We start from the raw sequence: 27,618 nt of genomic DNA on the forward strand, positions 1-27,618 counted from the left end.
GGACTTTAACTGGATGTTAGCTAGACAGCAAAGCAGACATATGGCTGAGTAGTCACTTGACTCATATACCATTTATTTTTGTATGTTAAAGTGAGATTTAATTGATAAAATGTGCACTTGATTTATTAAAGCTATTATAATGGACAGGATTACTCTTGACCAATTAAGCCATAACCGAAGCCAGGGTTTAACATTTGTACTTTTTTATTCTGCTTTTGTAACTTGTTCTTTAGTTATTTATTGTCCATGTTTCTTTATGTCCATGTTTCATATGTATGTGCTGGTGCCTCAGTGATATACAGTACTTATATTTAAAAGAAAGTAAGCATGTGCAATATATACACTGATACAATGTTTAGCGAGGCTGGAGGTACAGTATGTTCATTTAATCTCAAATAGATCAACCTAGATCATTTCATGTCCAGTGTCACTGCCACAGGAATGTTTTGTTGTTGTCAAATATCATACATGTTTTGATTTGATGGTGTGTGTCTCTTGTTCATTTTATTATGTGAATGTAATATATAAATAAAAACCCACAATCACATTTATGAAGTGTCACTTTCAGAAAACATGCTGACATCTGTAATCTGTGCTATTATTTTACAGTGGTTACACTTGTAGATAAGGGGTACAGTTAGAATCGTAGTCCAGTCTCCACTAAGTCAACTGTGATTTTGTTGAAATGTATTTGACTTGTAAATGCCCTTTAGAAAGATCTGGCTCATATTTTTTACAAGTGGAAGCAGATGTAGTGTGTGAAGACTATACTCTAGTGTTGGTGTGAAGCTACTGCACAATGATCATTAACTCGCTCTCCAAGGCTGCGTTGACACAGGCATCCCATTTCTGAACTTTTTCCACTAATTGGTCTTTTGGCCAATTAGATCAACTTTTTTGCCCCAAGAAATCTGAAATAGTCTGTGTGTGTAAACACAGTCTAATACTACTTTCAACACATAATCATTATCATCAACCAAGGTGGTACCTCCTTGAATCGATCCATTTAATAATAAAAAATGATATTTCCAGGACCATGCATAGCCTACTATTTTTGTGTTATTTTGCAGTGATATAGAAACTACAACAAAAAAAAACTTTCTTTGGAGTGATAAAATTTGTTTTTTTATGAGGATAATTCTTTCTCAAATGCCAATGGACTGAAAATGTAATCCATTAATATATGACACAAAATATATATATATATATGTGGTGAAAGGACAACAACCTCTCCCTCAACGTGATCAAGACAAAGGAGATGATTGTGGACTACAGGAAAAGGAGGACCGAGCACGCCCCCATTCTCATCGACAGGGCTGTAGTAGAGTAGGTTGAGAGCTAGTTCCTTGGCGTCCACATTGTCAACAAACTAACATGGTCCAAGCACACCAAGACAGTCATGAAGAGGGCACGACAAAACCTATTCCCCCTCAGGAGACTGAAAAGATTTGGCATGGGTCCTCAGATCCTCAAAAGGTTTTACAGCTGCACCATCGAGAGCATCCTGACGGGTAGCATCACTACCTGGTATGGCAACTGCTCGGCCTCCAACCGCAAAGCACTACAGAGGGTAGTGCGTACGGCCCAGTACATCACCGGGGCCAAGCTTCTTGCCATCCAGGACATCTATACCAGGTGGTGTCAGAGGAAGGTCCTAAAAATTGCCAAAGACTCCAGCCACCCTAGTTATAGACTGTTCTCTCTGCTACCGCACGGCAAGTGGTACCGGAGGGTCAAATCTAGGTCCAAGAGGCTTCTAAACAGCTTCTACCCCCAAGCCATAAGACTCCTGAACATCTAATCAAATGGCTACCCAGACTATTTGCATTGTAGGTTAAGGGCTTGTAAGTAAGCATTTCACTGTAAGGTCTACACCTGTTGTATTCGGCGCATGGACAAATAACGTTTGATTTGATTTGTACATACTAGGCAGATAAAGTGTGCTCGCCACTAGGTGGCAGTAATTGTGTATTTTCTCACGAACACTGCTTTCGATATTTAGCTATGCGATTTGCATTAGTGAAAGGTCAAAAGACAAATCCGTAGCTAGCTGCCAAGATCTTGCGAAGGAAATATGGATGGAAATACAGACTTTTCTGGCGTTTCAGATGAATGCACGGCAGAATACATTCTCAGTAATGTGGCAGAAGTAGTGGAGAGAATTTTGACGTTTGTACCAACCAAATCCCTGCTCCAAATTGCTTGGTAAGTGACTAGCTAGCTAGCTAACGTTAGCTAGCTAGCTATATTAGCCACGGTCCGTGCTATCGGGGAACCTTGGGACGCCCCCCCCCCCCCGGTAAGGGTAGGGTTTCGGGGGGTGGGGGTAGGGATGTCCCAAGGATTCCGGATAACACTGACCGATTAGCCACAGTCAGCTAGCTAGCTAACGTTAGCAAGCATAGTGTTTTATCAACAATGGCAATGCACGTTCCAAGTTCTAAACAGGACTGGAACTGAATATATGTAGCTAACTAGCAATCTACACCAAATGTGTCTGTTAGCTGTATACGTTTTGCTTGCAAAAAAGGCGTGCAGCCATGTGAAACTAGCATACGCTAGCTAGCTAGCTAACAGGTAGCGCAACAGTATTTTAGTAATAATCTTGTATTACAGATTAGTGTTTGACCGCTAAATTAGCTATCTAAGAAATGCTTGTAATCCAGCTAACATTAGCTAGTTATCCCCAGACTGGTCGTAGGTATCATGTTTTTTTAAAACAACTTCCTTGTCATGCCAGGATGAGAGTGAGAGCTAACGACGACTGTCTTCCTTATTGTGCAGTGTTTGCAGACTGTGGATGAACTGTGCACGGAGAGTACTGAGGGTCCAGCAGAAGTTGACGTGGGTGTCTGCCTCTGGACCGTCCAACTATGACGGCCATGCTCTCTGCCACAGCCTGGCTGAAGAAGTGAAGGTCAGTTTGACTACTGGAAATACACAGGGTCTTTTTCAGGAGAACGTTCATGAATTGTTGATAGAAGTGTCATGAATAGAGCTGACATGATTGCATGCCAGAGAGTAGTATCTCGTGAACAGACTACATAAACATAAATGGTACCGTAGATCTGTCTTTATACTATGAGCTCCGATTGATAACGAGCAGAAGTAGTTCCAGTTTTTCGTCACTGGTTTTATATTTGGACAAATCAAGGTTTCACAGGTGTTAGCATATTTTCTAATTTTGGAAGGGGAGGGGACATCTGGCCCATACATTTACCTATAACTTGCAAAGAGTGGATCTCCTCAATCCGGTTCCACTCCTCGTTCTAGCATCTCTTCTATTAACATGTACAGACCCAGAACTTAATCGAGCGTCTGACCAATTACGCAAGACTTTAGTTCTGGGTTAACTGAGATTAGCCAGAGGCATGCTTGTTTGACATTATGCATATCTATCTGTATGCTTTTGCAACAGTCCTACAAGTAGGCTAGTAGAACACAGTAAAGTTATAGCCTGGCACCTACAGTGGAAGACAGTCTGTGTGCAGTATGTGGAGTCTGACATTATTGAAAACTGTAGAAACACCTCTCTCTTAATGTTTGCAGAATGTTTACCTGCTGCCCAAAACAGTCTTGGTTATGGTGGACAGCGAGACCTTCAGTGGACAAGACTCTTGCTACAAGCAGAAAAAGGGTAAGATGTAACATGTACTACATTTACTACTCTGTAGTAAAGCACACTAATAATCCTGGGCCGAGAAGTAAAAAGTACTGTGGCCTCTTATCTACTAGCAAACTTCCATTTAGTTTATGTTACTAAACACGTGGTAAGTTATTAAAAGTTGTAGGCTAAGTTGTGAAACCTGCTGCTTATATTAGAGACCCAGTCAGTAACAATCTAAATGTAAGGCATGTTCTAACCTGTATCCCCTCTTGCAGCACGTAAGAGCCACCACAGTTCAGACTCAGTGGAGGAACTGAACAGGCTGTTCCCCAATGGATGTGACATCATGGCCATTGCCACTCCTGGTGTTGTTTGTAAGAACCACAGTATTTTCATATTTCCCTTCCTAATGACCAGAACACCGTGTGGTAACTATTTTGTGTGTTGTAATATGTTATAACACATAATTCCTACAACACTAACCACTGATAGCTAGCTCTTGTGCCATAATTCATGACACAGGCTGCTGCCAGTGCATGACATTCAGGTCCTTTCCTCTTTGATGCGTGTTGTGCATTCTCATCTACCAGAGTTTTTGAATGTTAACCAGCTCACTTAAGCGTATCACAGAGGAATGGGTCACCTGTCAACAGGGGATGGTCCACATTAATCTCCCCCTGCCTTATTAGCATAGGGTGCTCTACTTTGGAGCTGGGAAGAGAAGCATGGCGACTAGATATGTCGATAGATAGCCTAGTATTCCAGGACTGACAACAGGGTCTGTGCTCTGTATTACTCTATATAATCACTAAGCTGGAGAGAAGTGACACTCCATCAACCAAGTATGCAGATAGTGTCTTTGCTCGTGAACTGAAAATCTGGCTAGGTAATATTGATTTGTTATGTGTTAAATAGTGTTATGTCACATAGATTGGGTGCTTAGAGAACCAGAGAAGTGGAACGCCATGCAATATGCTCAAATGCAATTACTGTTAGCTAGCTAACTACTTTAAATGTACATCATACAGGTGATACATTTACCAATATAAGGAAAAGGACATTGGTTGACAGTATGATTTGTCCTTTTGCCTTTTCCCACAGTAACCCTGAAGAAGGCATTTGCCAAAATGTAGATTTTTTTTAAGCAAACTTCCAATGTCCTCCCAAGAGTTGCTGCTGAGTCTCTTTTCATCTTCCCCCACAGTAACTCCCAGTGGCTCCCACTCGGGTCCACCGAAGGAGTTCCAAGAAGGAGAAGCTGGCTACGCTATCATGTTTCCTAGGATGGAGGGAGTGGACATCCGCCCCTTTCACTTCTGCAAACGCACCATTTCAGAGTCACACCTGGAGGAAGCAGGTTGGTGTGACCGACTGGGAGTTGAAGTTATGATGACCAGTTCAGAAATATACCTTTCTCCGCTCTCCCACATAGGGGTACCACAGTCAACCATTAAGCTGGTCAGTGCAGGTCTTGTTCTAGCCCAATACAAACCCTGCAGTGTAAAGTTGATACTAGGATTAGTATATGAGTGTGAGTGCTAAATACCAATATTTACAGAAAAGAGATGGCAACAAACATTTCTACAGTATGCTAAACACATCCTTGGCTCTAGCCAACCGTCCACCATATGATTCCATCTCTGACCCCTCTCTGTTGTCGTCCTGTCCCCTCAGGGCTGGTGAATAACCCTGATCTGCGTGTGGTGCTGCTCTTTGGCTATGAAGCCTACAAACCCGGAGCAGCCCGCTTCCTTAACCAGGTCCTGGAGCCTTTGGCACGCAGCAAGGCTCTCATCGCTGGGGGCCATGTGGAGAATGTCTTCTCCCCTGAAAGAGAGTGGTGAGTACCTGAGTGATCTGTAACATGTACTGTTCTTTTCAATGCTGAGAAAGGTCAGGAGTTCTCAAACAGGGGTCTGAGGTCTTATTTATTGCGACCTCCTAGTAATCTACCAAGCGGCAAAACAACATATTTTTTAAGGTAGTGGGGGTCCTCAGCTGGAGGCTCATCATATTCAGAGGGCCTCGACATGAAAAGTTTGGGAATCCCTACTCTTACTATGCAGCTGTGACTTTGTTTTTGTCTGTCCCGCCATCGTTCTCTGTAACTTGCTGGGGCTCGTGCGGTGGTGTAGGTCTGGCCCTGAGTGGTACTGGGGTTAGGGTTTAGCTTAGAGTATTACTATACAGTTATGTGACAGTGGTCTGTCTTTCTCCATAGCTGTGGCCGGGGGTCGTACGGCGTGGTGGGTCTGGCTCTGAGCGGTCCAAGGATCCAGGGGGCCAGTGTTCTCCTGGAGCAGGACGTGAGCAGCCCCAAGGCAGCCGAGGCCACCATACGGAGACTGAAAGCCGCCAATCTCCCAGAGAGGAACACCCTGGGCTTCATGTTTGCCTGCGTGGGCCGCGGACACAACTATTACAACAACCAACGTAACGTGGAGGCTGACACCTTCCGCAAGGTGTTCCCCAACATCCCACTGTTTGGCTTCTTTGGTAACGGGGAGATCGGGTGTGATCGTATCGTGAAGGAGGACTATACTCTGTGTGACACGGATACGGACAGTCTGCAGCATGGATACACCACTGTTATGACCCTAGTTCACCTTGGTTGAGGAGTCGATGGTCATATTTACATTCAAACTACAGTTTGTTTTGTTCACTTCAGGTTCCTATTGATTAGGTACGAAACGGAAGAAAACCAGAAGAAGCAGAGAGGTACTATCTTAACTGGTCCAATAAGAAACACCTGTTTTACGTTGCAAAATGTTTTGAAACGGTGTGCCCTAATGAATACAACCCTGGTGTCTAGTTCAGAAGACTGTCTGTGCACATAACAATCAGGATCAACAACATTTTGGTTGTAGAATCTTAACTCTTAGCCATGGTGGTATGTGATGCTGTTTGAAGTGGGTTACAACATGTAGATGTCTTTCTTTTTGTTGTGTTCAACTTTTCCCAATGTAAAGTTTTAACTTTGTCAATTTTGGGGGGAAATGCAATGTTTTATTGGCTGCGATAGAGGCAAATACTTACTTGATCATGCATTGATCAGTTTGAAACTTGAAAAGAAAATATTGCTGATATGTTAGTGAGTTTAACAAGGTGCTGATGGGAATCAGAGAAGAAAATACTGTCCATTCATCTCAGTCCTCTGTTACAAAATAATACAGTGGACTTCCCCATGTAAAACACGTATATATTATCCTGAATTACTCACCAAATGTTATGCACATATTCAAAACATAGAACTGAAACTAACTAATAATCTTGACCAGATGGTTTCTTACACCTTATAGTGAAAAGTTACTGACACTTGATGTCCAATTAACAAATATAATTGTTATTAATTATTATAAATACTTGTTGAGATTACCGATCAGGCACTTTTTAGTTAAGAAGATAAGGAAAGTAACAGTTTGTCTTGATTTCAATGTTTTTTCCTGTATGTGCTTTGACACATGTCCCTCTTTTAGTGTTAGATATGGAGAAACCCTTTTTGAAATGCAATTAAATCAAGGCCTATTCCTACTACCTTTTATAAGACTATTTCACACACTGGGCAATTCCACAATAACAGAGTGAGGCTGAGACTGATTTTTCACTTGAAATTTTATGTCAAACAGAAAGCAATGATTGCAAAGTTAAACAAACCATCTATGCATAAGGATGACTTTTATAAAGACATTTACTTGAAGAACAGTGAACAGTGGGGCGGCAGGTAGCCTAGTGGTTAGTGCGTTGGGCCAGTAACCAAAAGGTTGCTAGATCGAATCCCCGAGCTGACAAGGTAAAAAATCTGTCGTTCTGCCCCTGAACAAGGCCGTCATTGTAAATAAGAATTTGTTCTTAACTGACGTGCCTAAATTAAAAAAATGTTTTTAAAAGATGCAAAGTTTGGTAACAGAATGAGGGTTTGTGCTGTTATTGTGTAATTGCCTCACTAGCTTCTATTTACGCAAATGGATTCCATGGTTTAGACAAAATCTCTTTGTAAGGTCATATTTCTTGCTTCATTGGAACTGATGGTTTTAAAATGTGTGTTATTATTTTACGTGTTCCCCTCCCAAACAGGGTATTCCCACCATTATATGATTGTGTGATAAACATACCATGTACAAACAGTTTTGTAGTTGGGATTCTGTACAATATTCTGCTTCATTCATTGAATTTACGAACATATTATAATTCTGAAGACATTCCTGATGACAGTATTTGTTTTGTTTATGAAGGTATGAGGTATGAGGTTATGAAGGTATGAGGTATGAGAAATGTTTAGGAAGTTCAAAACAGTTCTTTGGAGATGAATGTGAAATTTTACCAACCTATATGTTTGGCTAAATGGTTTTGATTGCTTCTGTTTTTTATTTAGAATAAGCTATTTTAAGGTATAACTTTTCAGGATAGCATACAAGTTTTCTCCTGATACTCTGTAATGGGGAACTGTAAGATCACTGTTCATAGTTTTCTGTGACCTAACTTTTCCCAAATAATACTGTACACTCAACAGAGGTTTTCATCTGGATAACAAACTTTTTTTTTATAGCAGACATATTTTAGGAACATGCATCTTTGTCACCTTATACACTTTCATTATGTTCATTAGACAACACACCTAATGATAACACACAACCATTCTGTGTAGAGCTAATTGGATTATTTTAAAATTGTTCTTTAAATCGTTTTTTTTGGCTTTAATATGATGAGCAAAATGTTTAAGGTTACAAGCACTTTTCAACTATGTGTGCCAAATATGTTTGATTTATTTCAAATTCAATAAATGACTGCCATTGAAATGTCTCCTCACTCTCTGGCTTTCTCTATCTAACTCCTGCACAAGAGCCACAACGTGGACTTCAGGTTTAGGTATCCTGATTTATCATAATGGAGAAAAAATGTGCATCTAATTATTTTCAGAACATCTTCCAATATATTCTACAACCAATGTACTTATATTAACATTTAAATGAAAGAATAACAGAATAGTAAAACTTGCAATTTATATATATGTTTTCTTATATAACAGGCCTAATTGTTCAGAATTGCTCTATCATAGACTACAATTATTTCATATCGACCATTTCCGAAAGCCTAACCTTGACAAGCAGGCGTGTTTGATATAAGGCTGCGAAGACGCTATGAGATTGATTGATGTGCGCTCTAACCATCGACTGGCTATTCCTGGTGAATGACAAACTGTTAAGCCAATTGGTAGAAAGATAATTTATATTCCCATAGTATCTTGAATTTACGAAACGATAGAAAACGTAAAGCCTATGGACATGGAGAAAGGCAGCTCGGGCATAAAGCTATAGGGCTACAAATCAAGTGAGGTGACTGTACCTCAGTTTTCATTCGGTTATCAGGATTTGGAACTAGAATCCACTGAGAGCAAACATGTGATTCGTGACCGAAGCAAGCAATGACAATGTTAGAGCTTCGATACTGCCACTATTCGGCATGAAAATAAACGGCAATGTTTTTGACGTTGTTTCGCGGGGATTGTGCTACTATTCTCGGTTTTGAAAGGGAGAGAGCCAGGCATCACAGCGTGGCACTAGAGCAGCCGGAGGTTAATCAGGTTTTCAGCACCTAGACAGCTCCTTGTGGAAGAGGAGGTCTATATTCGGCAGCAAGGAGTCCCTTCTGCGATCGCGGGGGAAGCCCTCAACCCTCACTAGCAAATTTGGTGCGGTGTAGCCAACAACACACACAACGTTCTGACCTTTCTTCCTCCACTCTCCAATGATGCTGTTAGCTGGTTATTTGGTGGTCAGTCAGGGACACTTAATAGAATCTTGCTGAACGACGATGGTGCTTGCATTTCGGCTCCAGTCTTTTCGTTTTGCACAGGATTCTAAGCAGCAGCAGCGGCAGGGGTGCTTGTCCAATGCAAAAGTGCTAAGGAAGGCAGCAGCCTACACATCGCCACGAGCTTGGAGCACGAGCCTCGCTCACGCTGATCATCACAGAGGGAGACATTATCACGAGCACGCGGCCAACGGGAGGCTCGATTAGATTGTCAACAATGTAAATCAAGACAGGTAGGAAGGTTCTTCTTTGGTTCAACTGAATAATAGATTAGTTGTACATTGCCGGGGCACTCCCTCGGTGTAGCCTACCACGGGGACCACCCCCGCTTTACGCACTAGGCTACTATAGTCTCTCGAGTCTCTGCTTCTATATTCAGGTACTACAGCGACTAAGTATAGTCCTAACGTGGATTAATGCTTGGCTTAGTCCGTTTCAATTACAATTTCCAGTAGGGTTACATTATTATTAGTTCCCGAACAGGGAGGCAAACATTTGCATGTCAAGCTACCTGTAAGTTTGGTTTTGACGTGGATATGGGGCTGAGTTGTGCTTTGAATTTTATGCAGTGCTACAGAAAAGCCTTGTAAAATGAAGTTAGTGTGAAGAAACCTCAGTTATGAAGTAAGGGGCCGTTAGCCTACTTTACTATTCAATGAACTGTGTGAGACCCAGGGCATGTTCCAAATGGCCTACATAGGCTCACTTACATGTAGTGCACTATATAGTAAGTAGATTAGAGGCGAGATGGATCTGAACTGATAGGCTCCTGTAGCTTATTAAGGTCATGCAGAGACCAGTGGACAGACCTCTACTTGATATGCTGTGCTGATCAGGCAAAGCACAGTCTATGAACTCTCACCATTCAAACACGATGGTCGAAAAAAGGGTATTCAAGAGAATTTGCTTAACATAACCCTTTATACAGTAAGTTGGGATGTGCTAACAACCTTCAGTTGTTGTAGTCTTTAGTAGAAGTCTCTCAATAGACCTTCTCACCAGCACCATCTGAAATGTAATGATGGGCAACACAGAAAGATTTGACCTGTTAGGTCTCTCACATCTTCTCCATTTAAAGTATTGGTATTGTAGTGTATGTCTTGCGTTTAAAGTGTTATTGAATGACACATACAATACTCTCAGGGGATTGCCATAATAGTGTGTCACTGTCTGTCATCAATCATATCTAAATAAAGACCAAGCACCTGGGTAGGTTTTCGCTCATGCATGTCCTGTGTCAAGCGTAATGGATTTTCACAGCAATAACTCAACAATGGACTCATTCTATGGTGAGAGCAGCTCTTCATGATTATTATCCAGCAGACATGCAGGTGATGTGCTCTTACCATAGACATAGAATGAATCATCTTTTACGTTGAAGAATTGCTGTTGTAGGTTACTCTTCAAGCTACAATTATAGTTCTTCATTGTCTCAGTATCCCCATACGGTTTCTGGTGCCATTATACAATGTTTTACTGAACTCATAAACATCTTAGTGTAATACGGATGTAATATGGTTGTCGTACATGTCAGGTGTAATTGATATTTAATTTAATCCCCAGGTTCAACATGAGTCCAGCAGAGTCTATCTGGTGTGGTGAACTCAGAAGCTAAGAGAGGCATAGCCTGACTGAGAACTGAGTGAAGATCATAGCCTCCTCCTCTTCCTCTGTCCATCACCATCACCATCCACCAACATGGCTAACCCTCAGTAAGTATAGTACATTACACCACCCAGTGTGTGTATCTCCTCTCTGTCCCCCCCAGAACATGACCTGTGCTCAGTAAGATCTCTCTCCCCCCAGATCATTAATCTACAGTAATCACATACTGTAGCCTAGTCCAACCAACCCAAGTACACTAGAATATGGATTGGTGTTGCTTTTCTGGATTATGAAACCACGGAAGGTTGGTGGCATGTTAATTGGGGAGAACGGGCTTGTGGTAAGGGTTGGAGCGGAATCAGTGGAATGGTATCAAATACATCCAACACATGGTTTCCATATGTTTGGTACCATTTAATTTACGCCGTTCCATATATTATTATGAGCCGTCCTCCCCTCAGCAGCCTCCACTGTATGAAACACTGATGTGTCTGTCCAACTTACACAAACAACGGTACATTGCAAGTGGTGCGATGATCTTCTTTGTGGTTGCTCCCAGTTGCGTGACCTTCTGTATGGTCAGTGGACTGCCTTAAGCCAATTATGCAACATGAATAATGACCTTTTCGACCTGGCCCATAACACTTCTAATTCTATCATTTGGCTGAAGGGGCAGGCTGTGTGTATGTGTCCCAATGCCCCAAGGGAGACTCTTCTTGTCTTTCCCACTGAATAATACACATAAACTCTGCAGAGTGCCATGGCTTTTCCCATTGTCTTAGAGTGAGTTCTATGTACTGTATGTATGTAGTGTATATAAAGTATGCTTCTGAGCTTTTCTGCTGTGGGACTTTGTAGTACACATATGTGATCCCTGTGGGAATTTAACTCACAATCTCTTACCAACTGAGATACACAAGACGGCAGGAGTCTTGGGCCACTACTGTCCATGTACTTCCATTGGCAGCTAGCCACAGCACTGGCTCCCTGCTTTGCATGCAGTTGTGCTGGGATGAGATGATGAGGTGTGGGGCTCTGAACAGCTTGTGTCTGCCATGACTGATCAGATGGCTGTGTTGATCAGAAGGGATGGTGAGAGGCCAGGACAGGTCTGGTCTAATGGAGACGTGTAGTGTAGGGCGAGAGGACCAAGGACGCTGAAGAGGAGGCTTTTGTCTTTAGGCTGAACTTGACTTGTGGCATCTATAGTTCCTTGAGCTTACTTGGTCTCACTTATAGTCGAATAGTAGTATTTATTTTCTTTTTTCATTGTCTCATGTACACAAACCCACACTGGGAAACACTCAGGGTCATTATCATTTAGGCCTACTGTGGTTCAAGTAGTGTTTTGATCCAAGACGAGATGCTCTATATCTGTCTATATTCTGTCTGTATATTTTCTCTGCTGCTGCCTGCACCATTCCAGGTATATGTAAATGTAATTGGTGAATAAAGGTGATATACTCTGATTTACTCCTCACTCTGAGGTAAAAGAGTCACTACCTGACTAGTATTTCTTCCCAGAGGTCTCTGTGTACTTGGGAGCATATTAAGTAGGGATTAGTCATAATGCTGGCCTTCAAACATAGACCACATTAACATTTCAGATGGGGGTTCAGCTAGGGATGATGCGTGCCAGGCTCGTAAGAGAGAGAGAGCTTTCTCCACTGATTATGTGTACCATGTAACCTCTCTGTTTCACAAGACAGACACTGTTATCCGTCAGGCTTATCGTGAGAATTTCCTTAGAAATCCTTGTTAACCGCTTTAACTATTTCTTATGTGAATGTGTGTCAGAAGAACACACCTGGATATGCTAGCATGCACAGTATGCGTGGGTGCAGCCTATGTGGGTTTAATTTGTGTATGTGCGTCTGTGTGTTAGTGTGTGCGTTAGTGTGTGCGTGTGTGTGCATGTGTGTCTATGTGTCTGTGTGTGTGTGTGTGTGTGTGTGTGTGTGTGTGTGTGTGTGTGTGTGTGTGTGTGTGTGTGTGTGTGTGTGTGTGTGTGTGTGTGTGTGTGTGTGTTCAGTGTGTTTGTGTTTGTTTGTTCGTGGACATACAGTAGGAACCACTCCAGGTGTGGTCTGCTCCCAGTCCGCCGTGTCCGTCGTCCTTGTGAAGGTTAGTGAGTCACTGTAGAGATTAGATTGGTCCTGGGTGCCTCCGAGGCCACTGACTCCCCACAACACAAGCACTTTACTGCACACCCTGGTCCTAGTGATGGTGATGGGGCTGCCCTCCAACTGCACAGGTCAACCCTGATCCTATCAGCAGACCATTACTGTTGACTTATCTCTTAATACTTAGAATGGAACTACAAGATGGTTTTCTTTCATTGTGTAGGAGGTCGATATTGTTTTACTTAGCCTTGAGGAGTTGGAAGTGAAGGTGGAGGTGGACTCTCTAGAGACAGCAGGAGCGGTAGAGATACTCTTAATGATCGGCTATGAAAAGCCAACTGACATTTACTCCTGAGGTGCTGACTTGCTGCACCCTCGACAACACCTGTGATTATTATTATTTGACCATGCTGGTCATTTATGAACATTTGAACATCTTGGCCATGTTCTGTTATAATCTCCACCCGGCACAGACAGAAGAGGACTGGCCACCCCTCATAGCCTGGTTCCTCTCTAGGTTTCTTCCTAGGTTTTGGCCTTTCTAGGGAGTTTTTCCTAGCCACCGTGCTTCTACACCTGCATTGCTTGCTGTTTGGGGTTTTAGGCTGGGTTTCTGTACAGCACTTTGAGATATCAGCTGATGTACAAAGGGCTATATAAATACATTTGATTTGATGATTTGATTTGGAGGAGGGGGGGGAGGTGGAGATGGAGGAGAAGGTGGGGGAGGAGGAGGAGGTGGAGGAGGAGAATGTGGCGGAGGAGGTGGAGGAGGAGTAGAAGGTGGGGGAGGAGGTAAAGGCAGATGAGGTGGAGGAGCAGGTGGAGGGGAAGGAGGAGGAGGAGGAGGGGGAGGATGAGATGAGGGAGAGGATGAGGAGGATGACTGAGCTAGAGTACAACTGGAGCACTGTCTGACCTTCTAAACTCAGACCCCACAGCCCTGTGAAGTCTCATAATTACACAACCTAAAGGCACAGCCCAGTGGAGCGCCTCATAGTACAGCACTGTGGAGTGCCTCACAGCGCCTCACAGTACAGCCCAGTGGAGCGCCTCACAGCGCCTCACAGTACAGCCCAGTGGAGCACCTCACAGCACCTCACAGCGCTTCACAGTACAGCCCAGAGGATCGCCTCACAGTACAGCACAGTGGAGCGCCTCACAGCGCCTCACAGTACAGCCCAGTGGAGCGCCTCACAGCACCTCACAGCGCCTCACAGTACAGCCCAGAGGATCGCCTCACAGTACAGCCCAGTGGAGCGCCTCACAGCACCTCACAGCGCCTCACAGTACAGCCCAGAGGATCGCCTCACAGTACAGCCCAGAGGATCGCCTCACAGTACAGCCCAGTGGAGCGCCTCACAGCACCTCACAGCGCCTCACAGTACAGCCCAGAGGATCGCCTCACAGTACAGCACAGTGGAGCGCCTCACAGCGCCTCACAGTACAGCCCAGTGGAGCGCCTCACAGTACAGCCCAGAGGATCGCCTCACAGTACAGCACAGTGGAGCGCCTCACAGCGCCTCACAGTACAGCCCAGTGGAGCGCCTCACAGCGCCTCACAGCGCCTCACAGTACAGCCCAGTGGAGTGCCTCAAACTACAGCCCAGTGGAGCACCTCACAGCGCCTCACACTACAGCCCAGTGGAGCGCCTCACAGTACAGCCCAGTGGAGCGCCTCACAGCGTCTCACAGTACAGCCCAGTGGAGCATCTCACAGCGCCTCACAGTACAGCCCAGTGGAGATCAAATCTCTGACATGCAGAGAGAGAGAGAGAGAGAGAGAGAGAGAGAGAGAGAGAGAGAGAGAGAGAGAGAGAGAGAGAGAGAGAGAGAGAGAGAGAGAGAGAGAGAGAGAGAGAGAGAGAGAGAGAGAGAGAGAGAGAGAGAGAGAGAGAGAGAGAGAGAGAGAGAGAGAGAGAGAGAGAGAGAGAGAGAGAGAGAGAGAGAGAGAGAGAGAGAGAGAGAGAGAGAGAGAGAACACAATCACTGACTGTGAATCAGTGGGAGACTGCTTAGAACCTCCATCTTCACTTCCTACTCCTCCTCATCTTCTCTCGTTCCTAACTTCACATTTGTAAGAGCTCCGATCCACTCATCTGACAATGGGAGGCTTGTGAGCGTAGAGGAGAGCAACGTCACAGCAGACATGATACATCCGCATCTGCTCTGGTCTAAAAATATGCACCACAGGGCACAACTGAGGCTTGTGGATGGGCTGTGTGATGCTGCTAGAGGCCTGGCCCACAATAGAAACTTCTGATATATTACAGTATGTATACATACTCTGGAGGTGCTGACAAAGCTGTATAGAGGTGTTTAACTATACTACAGAGGAGAATGAAACAACAGTATCAGGTGTTGTGCTTTGTGCTCCCTCAGTGTGTGTTTGCAAAATCAGTTGACGTACACTCTTAGAAAAAAGGGTTCCATAATGGTTCTTAAGCTGTCCCCATAGGAGAACCCCTTTTGTTTCCAGGTAGAACTCTTTTGGGTTCCATGTAGAACCCTCTGTGGAAAGGGTTCTACATGGAATTCAAAAGCGTTCTACCTGGAGACAAAAAGGGTTCTTCAAGGGTTCTTCTATGGGGACAGCCAAATAACTCTTTTAGACTCTAGATTCTACTGTAGGTACCGATTTAACGTCTATAAGTTCAGTCTGCCTGTTTGATGAAATGCTAACACTTGGCAGGAGTGAGACAGAATAATGTTGATATTTGTTCTATTGTTGTTATGTGCCTCCTAAGAAGAGGTAGGTGCAGGAGTCAGGAGCAGGAGAGCAAGGAAGTCCCAGTAGCACAATGTTGATTTGAAAGTCCCAACACAACAACAGGTGGGGAAACACACCCAACGAAGTCGCCACACACAGGGAAGTAACGTCACACACGGAGGAGAAACCTCTACTCCTAATTACAGTCCAAACTGTACAACGACCGCGAGAAGAAAAAAAACCTGTGGCGCAAACACGCACCCCTAACAGAGCAAACAACAGCAAATAATCCTGCACAAAGCATAGCAAGCAGCGGAGGTTAATAAACCCACCGAAATTAACACAGGTGTAAACAAAACAGACAGACACAAACGAAAAAGAAAAATGGATCGGTGGCAACTAGTAGGCCGGCGACGACGGCTGCCGAGCACCGCCCAAACAGGGAGAGGAGCCACTTTCGGTGGAAGTCGTGACAATTGTGCGACAGGACAGAGCTTTTTCAATAACTTTCTGTGTTTGTATCATTTCAACTTTTGTTCCACCCCAACAGAGGAAGTCATGCATATCAGACAATAATCCATGTCAAATAACTGGATATGCTCAGTTTGTTCCCTTTGTCCTGGTGCTCTGGTACCCCCCTGCAGAAGAGGCTCAGCCTCTACCACTACTCAGGTCACTGTGTGTGTATGAATCAGATATCATTGATGCAAGGTGTGCTGTTTATCGCCAATCGCCAAGTTTTCTACAGCACTTCAATGGACTTTATTTCCCTGTTTTGTTTGTTTCAAAGTAACACATGAACACCATCATCTCATAGTTTTGATTCTCAGACTTTGATATAGGATCTGGATCTCCAGCAGCCCACAACATTGTGTTTAGGGATATGGTTGAGCAGGCGGTTGGGTTGTCGGACCTGGAGGTAAAGGGTGAAGCCAGACCCAGTGGAGTTAGAAGGTGAAGAGGCTTGAGCTCAGTGGGCTAACACAGTCGTCTTCTCTCCCTGTGTGTTTAGTGACGTGGTGGAGCAGCAGGCTGGAGGCCTATCAGACCTGGAGATCATCTCCCAGCCAGACCCAGTGGAGGAGCATGGTGTGCAGGAGATGGACCCGTCCTGCATGGCTCCTGTCCAGCTGGTCAGCTTCGGCTACAGGGACCTTCCTCTGGCCCACCTGGACCTCTCCCTGGCCGGATCACAGCTCCTCTCTAACCTGGATGAGGACGACAACAGGGAAGGGTGAGGCAATACAACTGTATTCATCCATTGAAAGACACTGACGCGTTCTGACCGTACAGTAGGTAGCTATTGATTAGGGAAGGGAAGGGTCAGGCGCTGTGGCTTTATTTACAGACTTCAGCCATTACACAAATAGGTCCAAACCTCAATAGGGAAGGGTCAGGCGCTGTGGCTTTATTTACAGACTTCAGCCATTACACCAATAGGTCCAAACCTCAATAGGGAAGGGTCAGGCGCTGTGGCTTTATTTACAGACTTCAGCCATTACACCAATAGGTCCAAACCTCAATAGGGAAGGGTCAGGCGCTGTGGCTTTATTTACAGACTTCAGCCATTACACCAATAGGTCCAAACCTCAATAGGGAAGGGTCAGGCGCTGTGGCTTTATTTACAGACTTCAGCCATTACACCAATAGGTCCAAACCTCAATAGGGAAGGGTCAGGCGCTGAGGCTTTATTTACAGACTTCAGCCATTACACCAATAGGTCCAAACCTCAATAGGGAAGGGTCAGGCGCTGTGGCTTTATTTACAGACTTCAGCCATTACACCAATAGGTCCAAACCTCAATAGGGAAGGGTCAGGCGCTGTAGCTTTATTTACAGACTTCAGCCATTACACCAATAGGTCCAAACCTCAATATGGAAGGGTCAGGCGCTGTGGCTTTATTTACAGACTTCAGCCATTACACCAATAGGTCCAAACCTCAATAGGGAAGGGTCAGGCGCTGTGGCTTTATTTACAGACTTCAGCCATTACACCAATAGGGTCAAACCTCAATAGGGAAGGGTCAGGCGCTGTGGCTTTATTTACAGACTTCAGCCATTACACCAATAGGTCCAAACCTCAATAGGGAAGGGTCAGGCGATGTGGCTTTATTTACAGACTTCAGCCATTACACAAATAGGTCCAAACCTCAATAGGGAAGGGTCAGGCGCTGAGGCTTTATTTACAGACTTCAGCCATTACACCAATAGGTCCAAACCTCAATAGGGAAGGGTCAGGCGCTGAGGCTTTTTTTACAGACTTCAGCCATTACACCAATAGGTCCAAACCTCAATAGGGAAGGGTCAGGGGCTGTGGCTTTATTTACAGACTTCAGCCATTACACCAATAGGTCCAAACCTCAATAGGGAAGGGTCAGGCGCTGAGGCTTTTTTTACAGACTTCAGCCATTACACCAATAGGTCCAAACCTCAATAGGGAAGGGTCAGGCGCTGTGGCTTTATTTACAGACTTCAGCCGTTACACCAATAGGTCCAAACCTCAATAGGGAAGGGTCAGGCGCTGTGGCTTTATTTACAGACTTCAGCCATTACACCAATAGGTCCAAACCTCAATAGGGAAGGGTCAGGCGCTGAGGCTTTATTTACAGACTTCAGCCATTACACCAATAGGTCCAAACCTCAATAGGGAAGGGTCAGGCGCTGTGGCTTTATTTACAGACTTCAGCCATTACACCAATAGGTCCAAACCTCAATAGGGAAGGGTCAGGCGCTGTGGCTTTATTTACAGACTTCAGCCATTACACCAATAGGTCCAAACCTCAATAGGGAAGGGTCAGGCGCTGTGGCTTTATTTACAGACTTCAGCCATTACACCAATAGGTCCAAACCTCAATAGGGAAGGGTCAGGCGCTGTGGCTTTATTTACAGACTTCAGCCATTACACCAATAGGTCCAAACCTCAATAGGGAAGGGTCAGGCGCTGAGGCTTTATTTACAGACTTCAGCCATTACACCAATAGGTCCAAACCTCAATAGGGAAGGGTCAGGCGCTGTGGCTTTATTTACAGACTTCAGCCATTACACCAATAGGTCCAAACCTCAATAGGGAAGGGTCAGGGGCTGTGGCTTTATTTACAGACTTCAGCCATTACACCAATAGGTCCAAACCTCAATAGGGAAGGGTCAGGGGCTGTGGCTTTATTTACAGACTTCAGCCATTACACAAATAGGTCCAAACCTCAATAGGGAAGGGTCAGGCGCTGAGGCTTTATTTACAGACTTCAGCCATTACACAAATAGGTCCAAACCTCAATAGGGAAGGGTCAGGCGCTGAGGCTTTATTTACAGACTTCAGCCATTACACCAATAGGTCCAAACCTCAATAGGGAAGGGTCAGGCGCTGTGGCTTTATTTACAGACTTCAGCCATTACACCAATAGGTCCAAACCTCAATAGGGAAGGGTCAGGCGCTGTGGCTTTATTTACAGACTTCAGCCATTACACAAATAGGTCCAAACCTCAATAGGGAAGGGTCAGGCGATGTGGCTTTATTTACAGACTTCAGCCATTACACCAATAGGTCCAAACCTCAATAGGGAAGGGTCAGGCGCTGTGGCTTTATTTACAGACTTCAGCCATTACACCAATAGGTCCAAACCTTGCACGCATCTGCAACGGCTCATAAGGGTTTGAAAAGATCTTGGGCAGACGTTTCTATTAATGACTTTCCACACCTTGGAAATGATCAATTCCCAATTATCCTCAGAAACGACCTGCTTCTGGTTTGAATGTGAGACGAAATGATGTAATTGAATATGGTGTCATGTATAATTATGCAGTACATCAAGCATTTAACAGAGTGAAAGCTGGGAAGGAGGGCAGGAACACACCGCCATGTACAGTGTCAGTTATGCTAATGGTACATTGGCCAACACAGAGGGAGAAGTATGGATGATGTTCAATCTCACATGATACCCTTGGTCCTGTTTAACTCATAGCCAGTACTGTAGCTACAACACAGGGGATGTGTGTCCGTCAGTGATAAACGGATTCATATTTGCTATTTGGTCTCCATAAATTTCCTATGAAGGTCTAAATGCATCCCCTGAATGTACTGTGCTCTTCCAAGACCTATATTGCAACATCCATAGTTTACCTTACTTGTGACACTGCCAGTTCCATTTTCTACCCTTAACCAGAATTGTAAGGTGTTAGGTTGATGTGTGATGGATGAGGTCCCAGGCTATTTTAGCTGCCCTGCACGTCTGTTACTGTATGGTCTTAACAGATTGTCTCTTTCATTATACAGTAAAAACACGGTCCCTGTATTGCCGTATTGCAATGGCATCCTGTCCAGTAATAGTGACTCAGACCTGGTTCTTACTGTGAGTCCAGATAAACAACACCATATGCTTTGGCTTTACGATCCAGCATCCCAAACAGACACACACGTTCCCTTCCAAGCACTCCGTTTGACACCAGATCAGGTCTCACTCCACTAGGCTCAGTGTTCGCCAGCTATCAGCCGTGCCCCTTAAACAGATGGATCCTACAGACGCACAGTCAACAGTGGGCAGTGCAATGCTGACACTAACACATTACTGTTGTTGTCTCATCATGATGCTGTGAGCTCACAGGCTACATCTCTCGTTTGCCCCATTTTCATGTCAAAAGTGCAACACACAGTAGCTAGCTACTCCCTGCTGCACAACAGAGAATGCCATGCCTATGTCACACTGTTTTTGTAGTTCTGCTTGTTGTGTAATCTGCTGGCTGTGTATGGGCCAAAACACAGGAATTGTCCATCATTGGTTTGAAGGTGATTTGACCTGTATGTTACCACAGCAGTACTACTTCAACTACATTACTGTCAGGGTCACTATTTCATATCCAAGTCATTAGTGCAAAATGGCTGCTTGTAAAAATCCTGTCAGTGGGAGTAGTAAAAGTTATCATTCTCTACATGACATTTAATGAAATCCCATTTCCCATATAGAGCCATTATTGCATGGAACTCCGTTCCATCTCATATTGCTCAAGGGAACAGCAAACCTGGTTTAAAAAAACAGATAAAGCAACACCTCACGGCACAATTCCTCTCCCCTATTTGACCTAGATAGTTAGTATGTATGTATTGATATGTAGGCTACGTGTGCCTTTCGTATTTTTTTTATTGATGTAGTTCTGTCCTTGAGCTGTTCTTGTCTATTAATGTTCTGTATTATGTCATGTTTCATGTTTTGTGTGGACCCCAGGAAGACGGGGATCCTAATAAAAAACAACAACATTTAAATCCACGAGGCAGGAACTTGTTCTATCTGGAGTACACCTTAAATGGAACACCAATCATCATTATCAGGCGTTTGGTCCCTCCTCCCCTGGGTCGCTCCATTAGGATTCAGCATCAGAGGTGGCACTGGCTCCATAGTAAAGGACTCAAGGGTGAATCCCTGTTAAAGAAGGCTATTAGCCAGGTGATGGGAAGGTGTCAGTCAAACCTGTGTCCTCTAGGCCTGGGGGCACCATGGGTTTAATTTCAATTGTATTTCCTTGATTCCTTGTGTTCTCTCACCTCTTTCGCAAAACTCATTGGAGGAGAAGGTCCGAGGTGAGGAACCTGCACTTGAGATTCACCCAATATTATTCTGTGGGTTTCAGCAGTGTTAGCTCCTGAATGCTTACGCACGTGCTTCTGTCTGCTTATTACCGTATCGATCAGCCCTCCTTGGACAACAGCAGCAAACCTCATTCCTCTTAGTGACCTTTAGTAGCACTATTTAATGGAGACACTCACTACTGTAGCAAGACAGCCATAATATTGTATCATGTTTACAATTTGATTTTGTGGTCCATGGTGGTCACTCTCTAGCCTTTGAGTGTCTCTAGCCTTTGAGTTTAGGAAGAACCTGTCACGGCTCTCGTCGTAATGAGGATCGGACCAAAGCGCAGCGTGGTAAGTGTTCATGATTTTATTTGATCACAAAACACTCGAGAACAAAAATAAACAAGAGGAAAACCGAAACAGTTCTGTAAGGAGCATAAACTATACAGAAAACAACTACCCACAACTAAGGTGGCAAAACAGGCTGCCTAAGTATGATTCCCAATCAGAGACAACGATCGACAGCTGCCTCTGATTGGGAACCACACTCGGCCAAACACAAAGAAATACAACACATAGAATTCCCACCCTACATCACACCCTGACCTAACCAAATAGAGAAATAAAACGGCTCTCTCAGGTCAGGGCGTGACAGAACCCTTTTGGTTCCAGGTAGAACCCTTTTGGTTCAGGATTGACTGCTGTGGGAACAAGACAAAATTCTAAAGAGAGAGAAAGCCACCTTCATAAAGGAAATGGGAGAGAAATGTTCCTGCTTTATTGCCGTAGCTGCTGAATGATGAAGTGAAGCTGGGAGGAATAGAGACGCTGGCGGCATCAATAGCAGCAGTACAGGGAGGGGGTGGAAATCCAACATGGCCATCAAATTGATAATGTTCTCAGAGAGGAATGTGTCCTGTGGTCCACTGACTCTCTACAGAAAAGTGGATTGCCTTCCCTGTCTGCATTAGGTGGCTCATCTGCTCTTAGAGAGAGAGAGAGAGAGAGAGAGAGAGAGAGAGAGAGAGAGAGAGAGAGAAAGAGAGAGAGAGAGAGAGAGAGAGAGAGAGAGAGAGAGAGAGAGAGAGAGAGAGAGAGACTGTAATACTGAATATTGTAACACTTACAGGAGCGTGTACTCTGAAATGAGAATCTCACAACAACACAATGTAGTTATTTCATCAAGAATGAGAGACAGTGGACAGTCATACTGAGTAGAACCCCTCTGATTTCAGTCAGCATGTATCATTCTCTGTATGATAACTGTCCTACATTTAGCAAAGGAAACGTTTATTGTAAATGTGAACATCTTATCTCCAAGAGGTCAATTAGAACCATGTCTCTTATAACTTTACTCTGTGAATAATGTGCAGGGATTGCAGGGCTTGATCGGGTACCAAACTTGACTTTGCTATCGTGTTCATTGCTGACTTCATGGGTACAGTGACCGTATGCAGCTAGTGTTTGATCCACAGAGGTTGTATTTTATCACTGTGCTGCAGCAAGAGGCTGGGTGTAGTTCAGTAGCAACCTCTAGTGGGGCTGAAGTGGTGGAGATTAATCAAGAGAAAGCCTCTCATGTCAACCTGCTGTGTGTGTGTGTGTGTGTGTGTGTCAATGGGCCTGGTCAAAGTACTGCACTACATAGGGACTTAGGGTGCCATTTGGGATTCAGCCTGTGATGAAGCACCTACCATCACCGACCGACGGCCATGTTTGTATATCAGGGCCTGTAGCATTGTGAAGATGGAGCTGAACTTTCTGTTATCTCTCTCTTATCCACAGCACCTACTCTACAGTCCCCCCTACTCTACAGCCCTCCCTACTCTACAGTCCCCCCCTTCTCTACAGCCCTTCCTACTCTACAGTCCCCCCTACTCTACAGCCCTCCCTACTCTACAGTCCCCCCCTTCTCTACAGCCCTTCCTACTCTACAGTCCCCCCTACTCTACAGCCCCCCCTACTCTACAGCCCTCCCTACTCTACAGTCCCCCCCTTCTCTACAGCCCTTCCTACTCTACAGTCCCCCCTACTCTACAGTCCCCCCTACTCTACAGTCCTCCCTACTCTACAGTCCCCCCTACTCTACAGTCCCCCCTACTCTACAGTCCCCCCTACTCTACAGCCCCCCCCTACTCTACAGTCCTCCCTACTCTACAGTCCTCCCTACCCTACAGTCCTCCCTACTCTACAGTCCCCCCTACTCTACAGTCCCCCCTACTCTACAGCCCCCCCTACTCTACAGTCCCCCCTACTCTACAGTCCCCCCTACTCCACGGCCCCCCCTACTCTACAGTCCCCCCTACTCTACAGTCCCCCCTACTCTACAGTCCTCCCTACTCTACAGTCCCCCCTACTCTACAGTCCCCCCTACTCTACAGTCCCCCCTACTCTATAGTCCTCCCTACTCTACAGTCCTCCCTACTCTACAGTCCCCCCTACTCTATAGTCCTCCCTACTCCACAGTCCTCCCTACTCTACAGTCCCCCCTACTCTACAGTCCTCCCTACTCTACAGTCCTCCCTACTCTACAGTCCTCCCTACTCTACAGTCCCCCCTACTCTATAGTCCTCCCTACTCTACAGTCCTCCCTACTCTACAGTCCTCCCTACTCTACAGTCCCCCCTACTCTACAGCCCCCCTACTCTACAGTCCTCCCTACTCTACAGTCCTCCCTACTCTACAGTCCTCCCTACTCTACAGTCCCCCCTACTCTATAGTCCTCCCTACTCTACAGTCCCCCCTACTCTATAGTCCTCCCTACTCTACAGTCCTCCCTACTCTACAGTCCCCCCTACTCTATAGTCCTCCCTACTCTACAGTCCTCCCTACTCTACAGTCCCCCCTACTCTACAGTCCCCCTACTCCACTGGCCCCCCTACTCCACAGCCCCTACTCCACTCCACATGCGGATTCAGACTACAGGCAATTCACACACACACACACACACACGCACGCACGCACGCACGCACGCATGTATGCACACACACATGTATGCACACACACATGTGCGCACACACACACCACAGACAGAGAGAAAGCGAGGGCAGACACACAAGCTCTCTGGCTGCAGTACGTAGTGATTGTTATCTAATCGTCTGTAATCATGGTTCACTTCATATTCAAGTTTATGTCTGCCTGTCACATTTCATTAGGACTAGCACAGCTCCTTCAGTGGTGCCTTCCAACATCCAGATAGGCTCTCTCTTTGTCTCTCTATCTGCAGAGCATTCTCTCTCTCTCTCTCTCTCTCTCTCTCTCTCTCTCTCTCTCTCTCTCTCTCTCTCTCTCTCTCTCTCTGTCTTTCTGTCTCTCTCTCTCTCTCTCCATCTTTCTCTCTCTTTTCATATATCTCTGTCTATGTCTCTCCTCTCTCTGCAGAAAAATCTCCCCATTGCTGAATATCAGAGTGTTAAATGTTAATAAAATGCCTTGAGTTTATCCCTAGACCTTATTCCCCTCCTGTCAAACACACTCATTCAGACATAACATATCTCAATGGACAAAAAGTTACAGAGGAACCATGCAGGAACCTTTGGTTTGGTTTGCATGAGTCCCTGTTTCTGTGAGGAAGGATGGAAAAGACCCACACGTGCATGCAGGAGGTTGGTTTTACTGTAAGCACACTGCGCTGTTATAATGTAGCATATCTATCAGTAGGCAGGAGGCGTGGGCGACATTGGGGGAGGTGGTTGTTTTTAGCTAGCTTCGGGGAAGTTACAGTGTTAGCAGTTTTGGCGCGCACACACACACACACACACACACACACACACACACACACACACACACACACACACACACACACACACACACACACACACACACACACACACACACACACACACACACACACACAGAGAGGCCATGGTAAGTGGAGCTCAGTTATTAATAGAGTTGAGGTCATCCATCTTCCTGTCTAACCAGGAAGTGCCTCCCGTTTGGAGGATCAAGGTGGCGTGGGACGGACTTGTGTTCAGCACTTTCATCGCACTCCCCCTCTCTCTTCTCTCTCTCTCTGTTTTTTCTCTTTCACACTCTCTCCCTCTTTCTCTGTCTCTCTCTGTTTCTCTCTCAGCAGTCAAGCTGTTTTTGTTTGTTGTTGCTTTTTTTCCGTAGGTGTCTGTTGTGTGGGTGTTTTTGTGTGGGTGTTTTTGCATTTCAGCTTAACTTGGGTGGTATGTTGTCCATGCTAGAGGAGCATTGGGTAGCTTACTATGGAGTCAAACAGAATGGGTGCAAAAAACACACACCACGGCACACACAACGTTACCGGAATGATGTCATCTCCCAGATCACTGACCAGCGTGCGGTTGGATGCCAGACATGGGTGGTATCGGGAGCAGAAGCATATGTCGCTGATCTCACCGCTGTGAATATGTGATCCGAGCTCAGAGAGGGACTGGGACTGGGAGCACTCTGCTGCAGGGCCAGATGGCCCATCTAAATGCAGTGTCCTGGTGGTACTGGAGGAAGAGGAGGAAACATAACATCCCATAAAAACATCCCTCTCTTCATGGCCACTACACCAGTCCAGGTCCAAGAGTCCAAATATTCCATATAGGAAATAATGATTTGGTTGGCCCATTTTCATATTTTAGTTGATCCTGGTAGTCCCTTCTAGTCCCACAACAAAGTGCATTCTATCCTGGGTGATTACTTAAAGCCATTATGGCATTGAGGACTTTGTTTTTCTCTCAGATAGATAACTCTAATACAAATCAGTCACAGTGACTGGCTAGGAGTGCAGAATGTTAAAGTACTACTTTGTGGCATTAAGCATTCTCTGGATTCGTAACCGGGCCGGCCAATTTGGACTGATGAAAGAGCAGAGGATGTTGTCTTCAGCCACCACGTGTCACGTTCCTGACCTTATTTTCCCTTGTTTTGTATTTATTTAGTTGGTCAGGGCGTGAGTTGGGGTGGGTTGTCTATGTGTGTTTTTCTATGTTGGGGTTTTGTGTTCGGCCTGGTATGATTCTCAATCAGAGGCAGCTGTCAATCGTTGTCCCTGATTGAGAATCATACTTAGGCAGCCTGGGCTTCACGTTTGGTTTGTGGGTGTTTGTTTCCTGTGTCAGTGTTTGTGTCACACGGGACTGTTACGGTTAGTTCTTTTGTTATTTTGTATTGTGTCTTGTTTTCGTGGATATTAAAATCATGGAAACTTACCACTCTGCACATTGGTCCTCCGATCCTTCTCGCCTCTCCTCGTCCGAGGAGGAGGAAGAAATAGACTGCCGTTACACCATGGGAATCACCAGCCAGAGACCTTGTTATCTCCTGGAGACATCTGTCTGTCTGTCTGCCCAAGGGAGGACTACAGACAAGTGGTTCTGGGCCTGGACAGAGCTGAGGTGGAGAGTTGGGGGTGTATTCGTCAAACAGCTACTCTCTCTCGCTCTCTCTACACACATATAGTATATCACAATGCACTCCTGTACTTCCTGTTCACCCATGACTGCGTGGCCACGCACGTCTCCAACTCAATCATTAAGTTTGCAGACGACACAACAGTGGTAGGCCTGATTACCAACAATGACGAGACATGAAGGAAGTGAGGGCCCTGGCAGAGTTGTGCCAGGAAAATAACCTCTCCCTCAACTGCAACAAAATGAAGGAACTGATCGTGGACTTCAGGAGACAGCAGAGGGAGCACGCCCCCATCCATATCAACGGGGCCGCAGTGGAGAAGGTGGAAAGCTTCAAGTTCCTCTGCGTACACATCACTGACAATCTGAAAAGGTCCACCCACACAGACAGTGTGGTGAAGAAGCCGCCAGCGCCTCAACAGCGCCTCTTCAACCTCAGGAGGGTGAAGAAATTTGGCTTGGACCATAAGACCCTCACTAACTTTTACAGATGCACCATTGAGAGCATCCTGTCGTGCTATATCACCGCTTGGTACAGCAACTGCACCGTCCGCAACCGCAGGGCTCTCCAGAGGGGGGTGCGGTCTGGCCAATGCATCAACGGGGGCACACTGCCTGCCCTCCAGGACATCTACAGCACCTGGTGTCACAGGAGGGCCAAGAAGATCATCAAGGACCTCAGCCCCCCGAGCCATGGCCTGTTCACCCCTCTACTATCCAGAAGGTGAGGTCAGTACAGGGGCATCAAAGCTGGGACCCGCCCAGTACCCTGCCCTGAACTTTAGTCAGTGTCACTAGACGGCTACCACCTGGTTACTCTACCATGCACCT

General features: G+C 45.3%; 2 protein-coding genes across 3 annotated transcripts in view; both read left to right on the plus strand.

The window, feature by feature from the left end:
* The first annotated feature begins 1,997 nt into the window (after positions 1–1,997).
* On the plus strand, positions 1,998–8,407 carry LOC139562844 (F-box only protein 22-like). Of its 2 annotated transcripts, none has more exons than XM_071380965.1 (7): positions 1,998–2,205; positions 2,785–2,917; positions 3,550–3,637; positions 3,883–3,981; positions 4,812–4,964; positions 5,282–5,447; positions 5,829–8,407. In XM_071380965.1, exons 1-7 carry the CDS (start codon positions 2,075–2,077, stop codon positions 6,220–6,222), a joined length of 1,164 nt encoding a protein of 387 aa, XP_071237066.1. In that variant the 5' UTR covers positions 1,998–2,074; the 3' UTR covers positions 6,223–8,407. The 2 variants fall into 2 exon arrangements, with proteins under 2 accessions (XP_071237066.1, XP_071237067.1); XM_071380966.1 differs by lacking the exon at positions 1,998–2,205 and adding an exon at positions 2,342–2,577.
* A 341-nt stretch (positions 8,408–8,748) lies between these two features.
* LOC139563282 (transmembrane protein 266-like) overlaps positions 8,749–27,618 on the plus strand; it is a 79,119-nt gene continuing 60,249 nt past the window's right edge. The window contains exons 1-3 of the mRNA XM_071381830.1: positions 8,749–9,651; positions 10,982–11,130; positions 16,869–17,090. Coding sequence (XP_071237931.1) covers positions 11,117–11,130; positions 16,869–17,090 — 236 coding nt within the window. The 5' untranslated portion in view covers positions 8,749–9,651; positions 10,982–11,116. The remainder of the gene's footprint in view (positions 9,652–10,981; positions 11,131–16,868; positions 17,091–27,618) is intronic.

The sequence above is a fragment of the Salvelinus alpinus genome, chromosome 33, assembly GCF_045679555.1.
Source record: "Salvelinus alpinus chromosome 33, SLU_Salpinus.1, whole genome shotgun sequence".
NCBI lineage: Eukaryota > Metazoa > Chordata > Actinopteri > Salmoniformes > Salmonidae > Salvelinus > Salvelinus alpinus.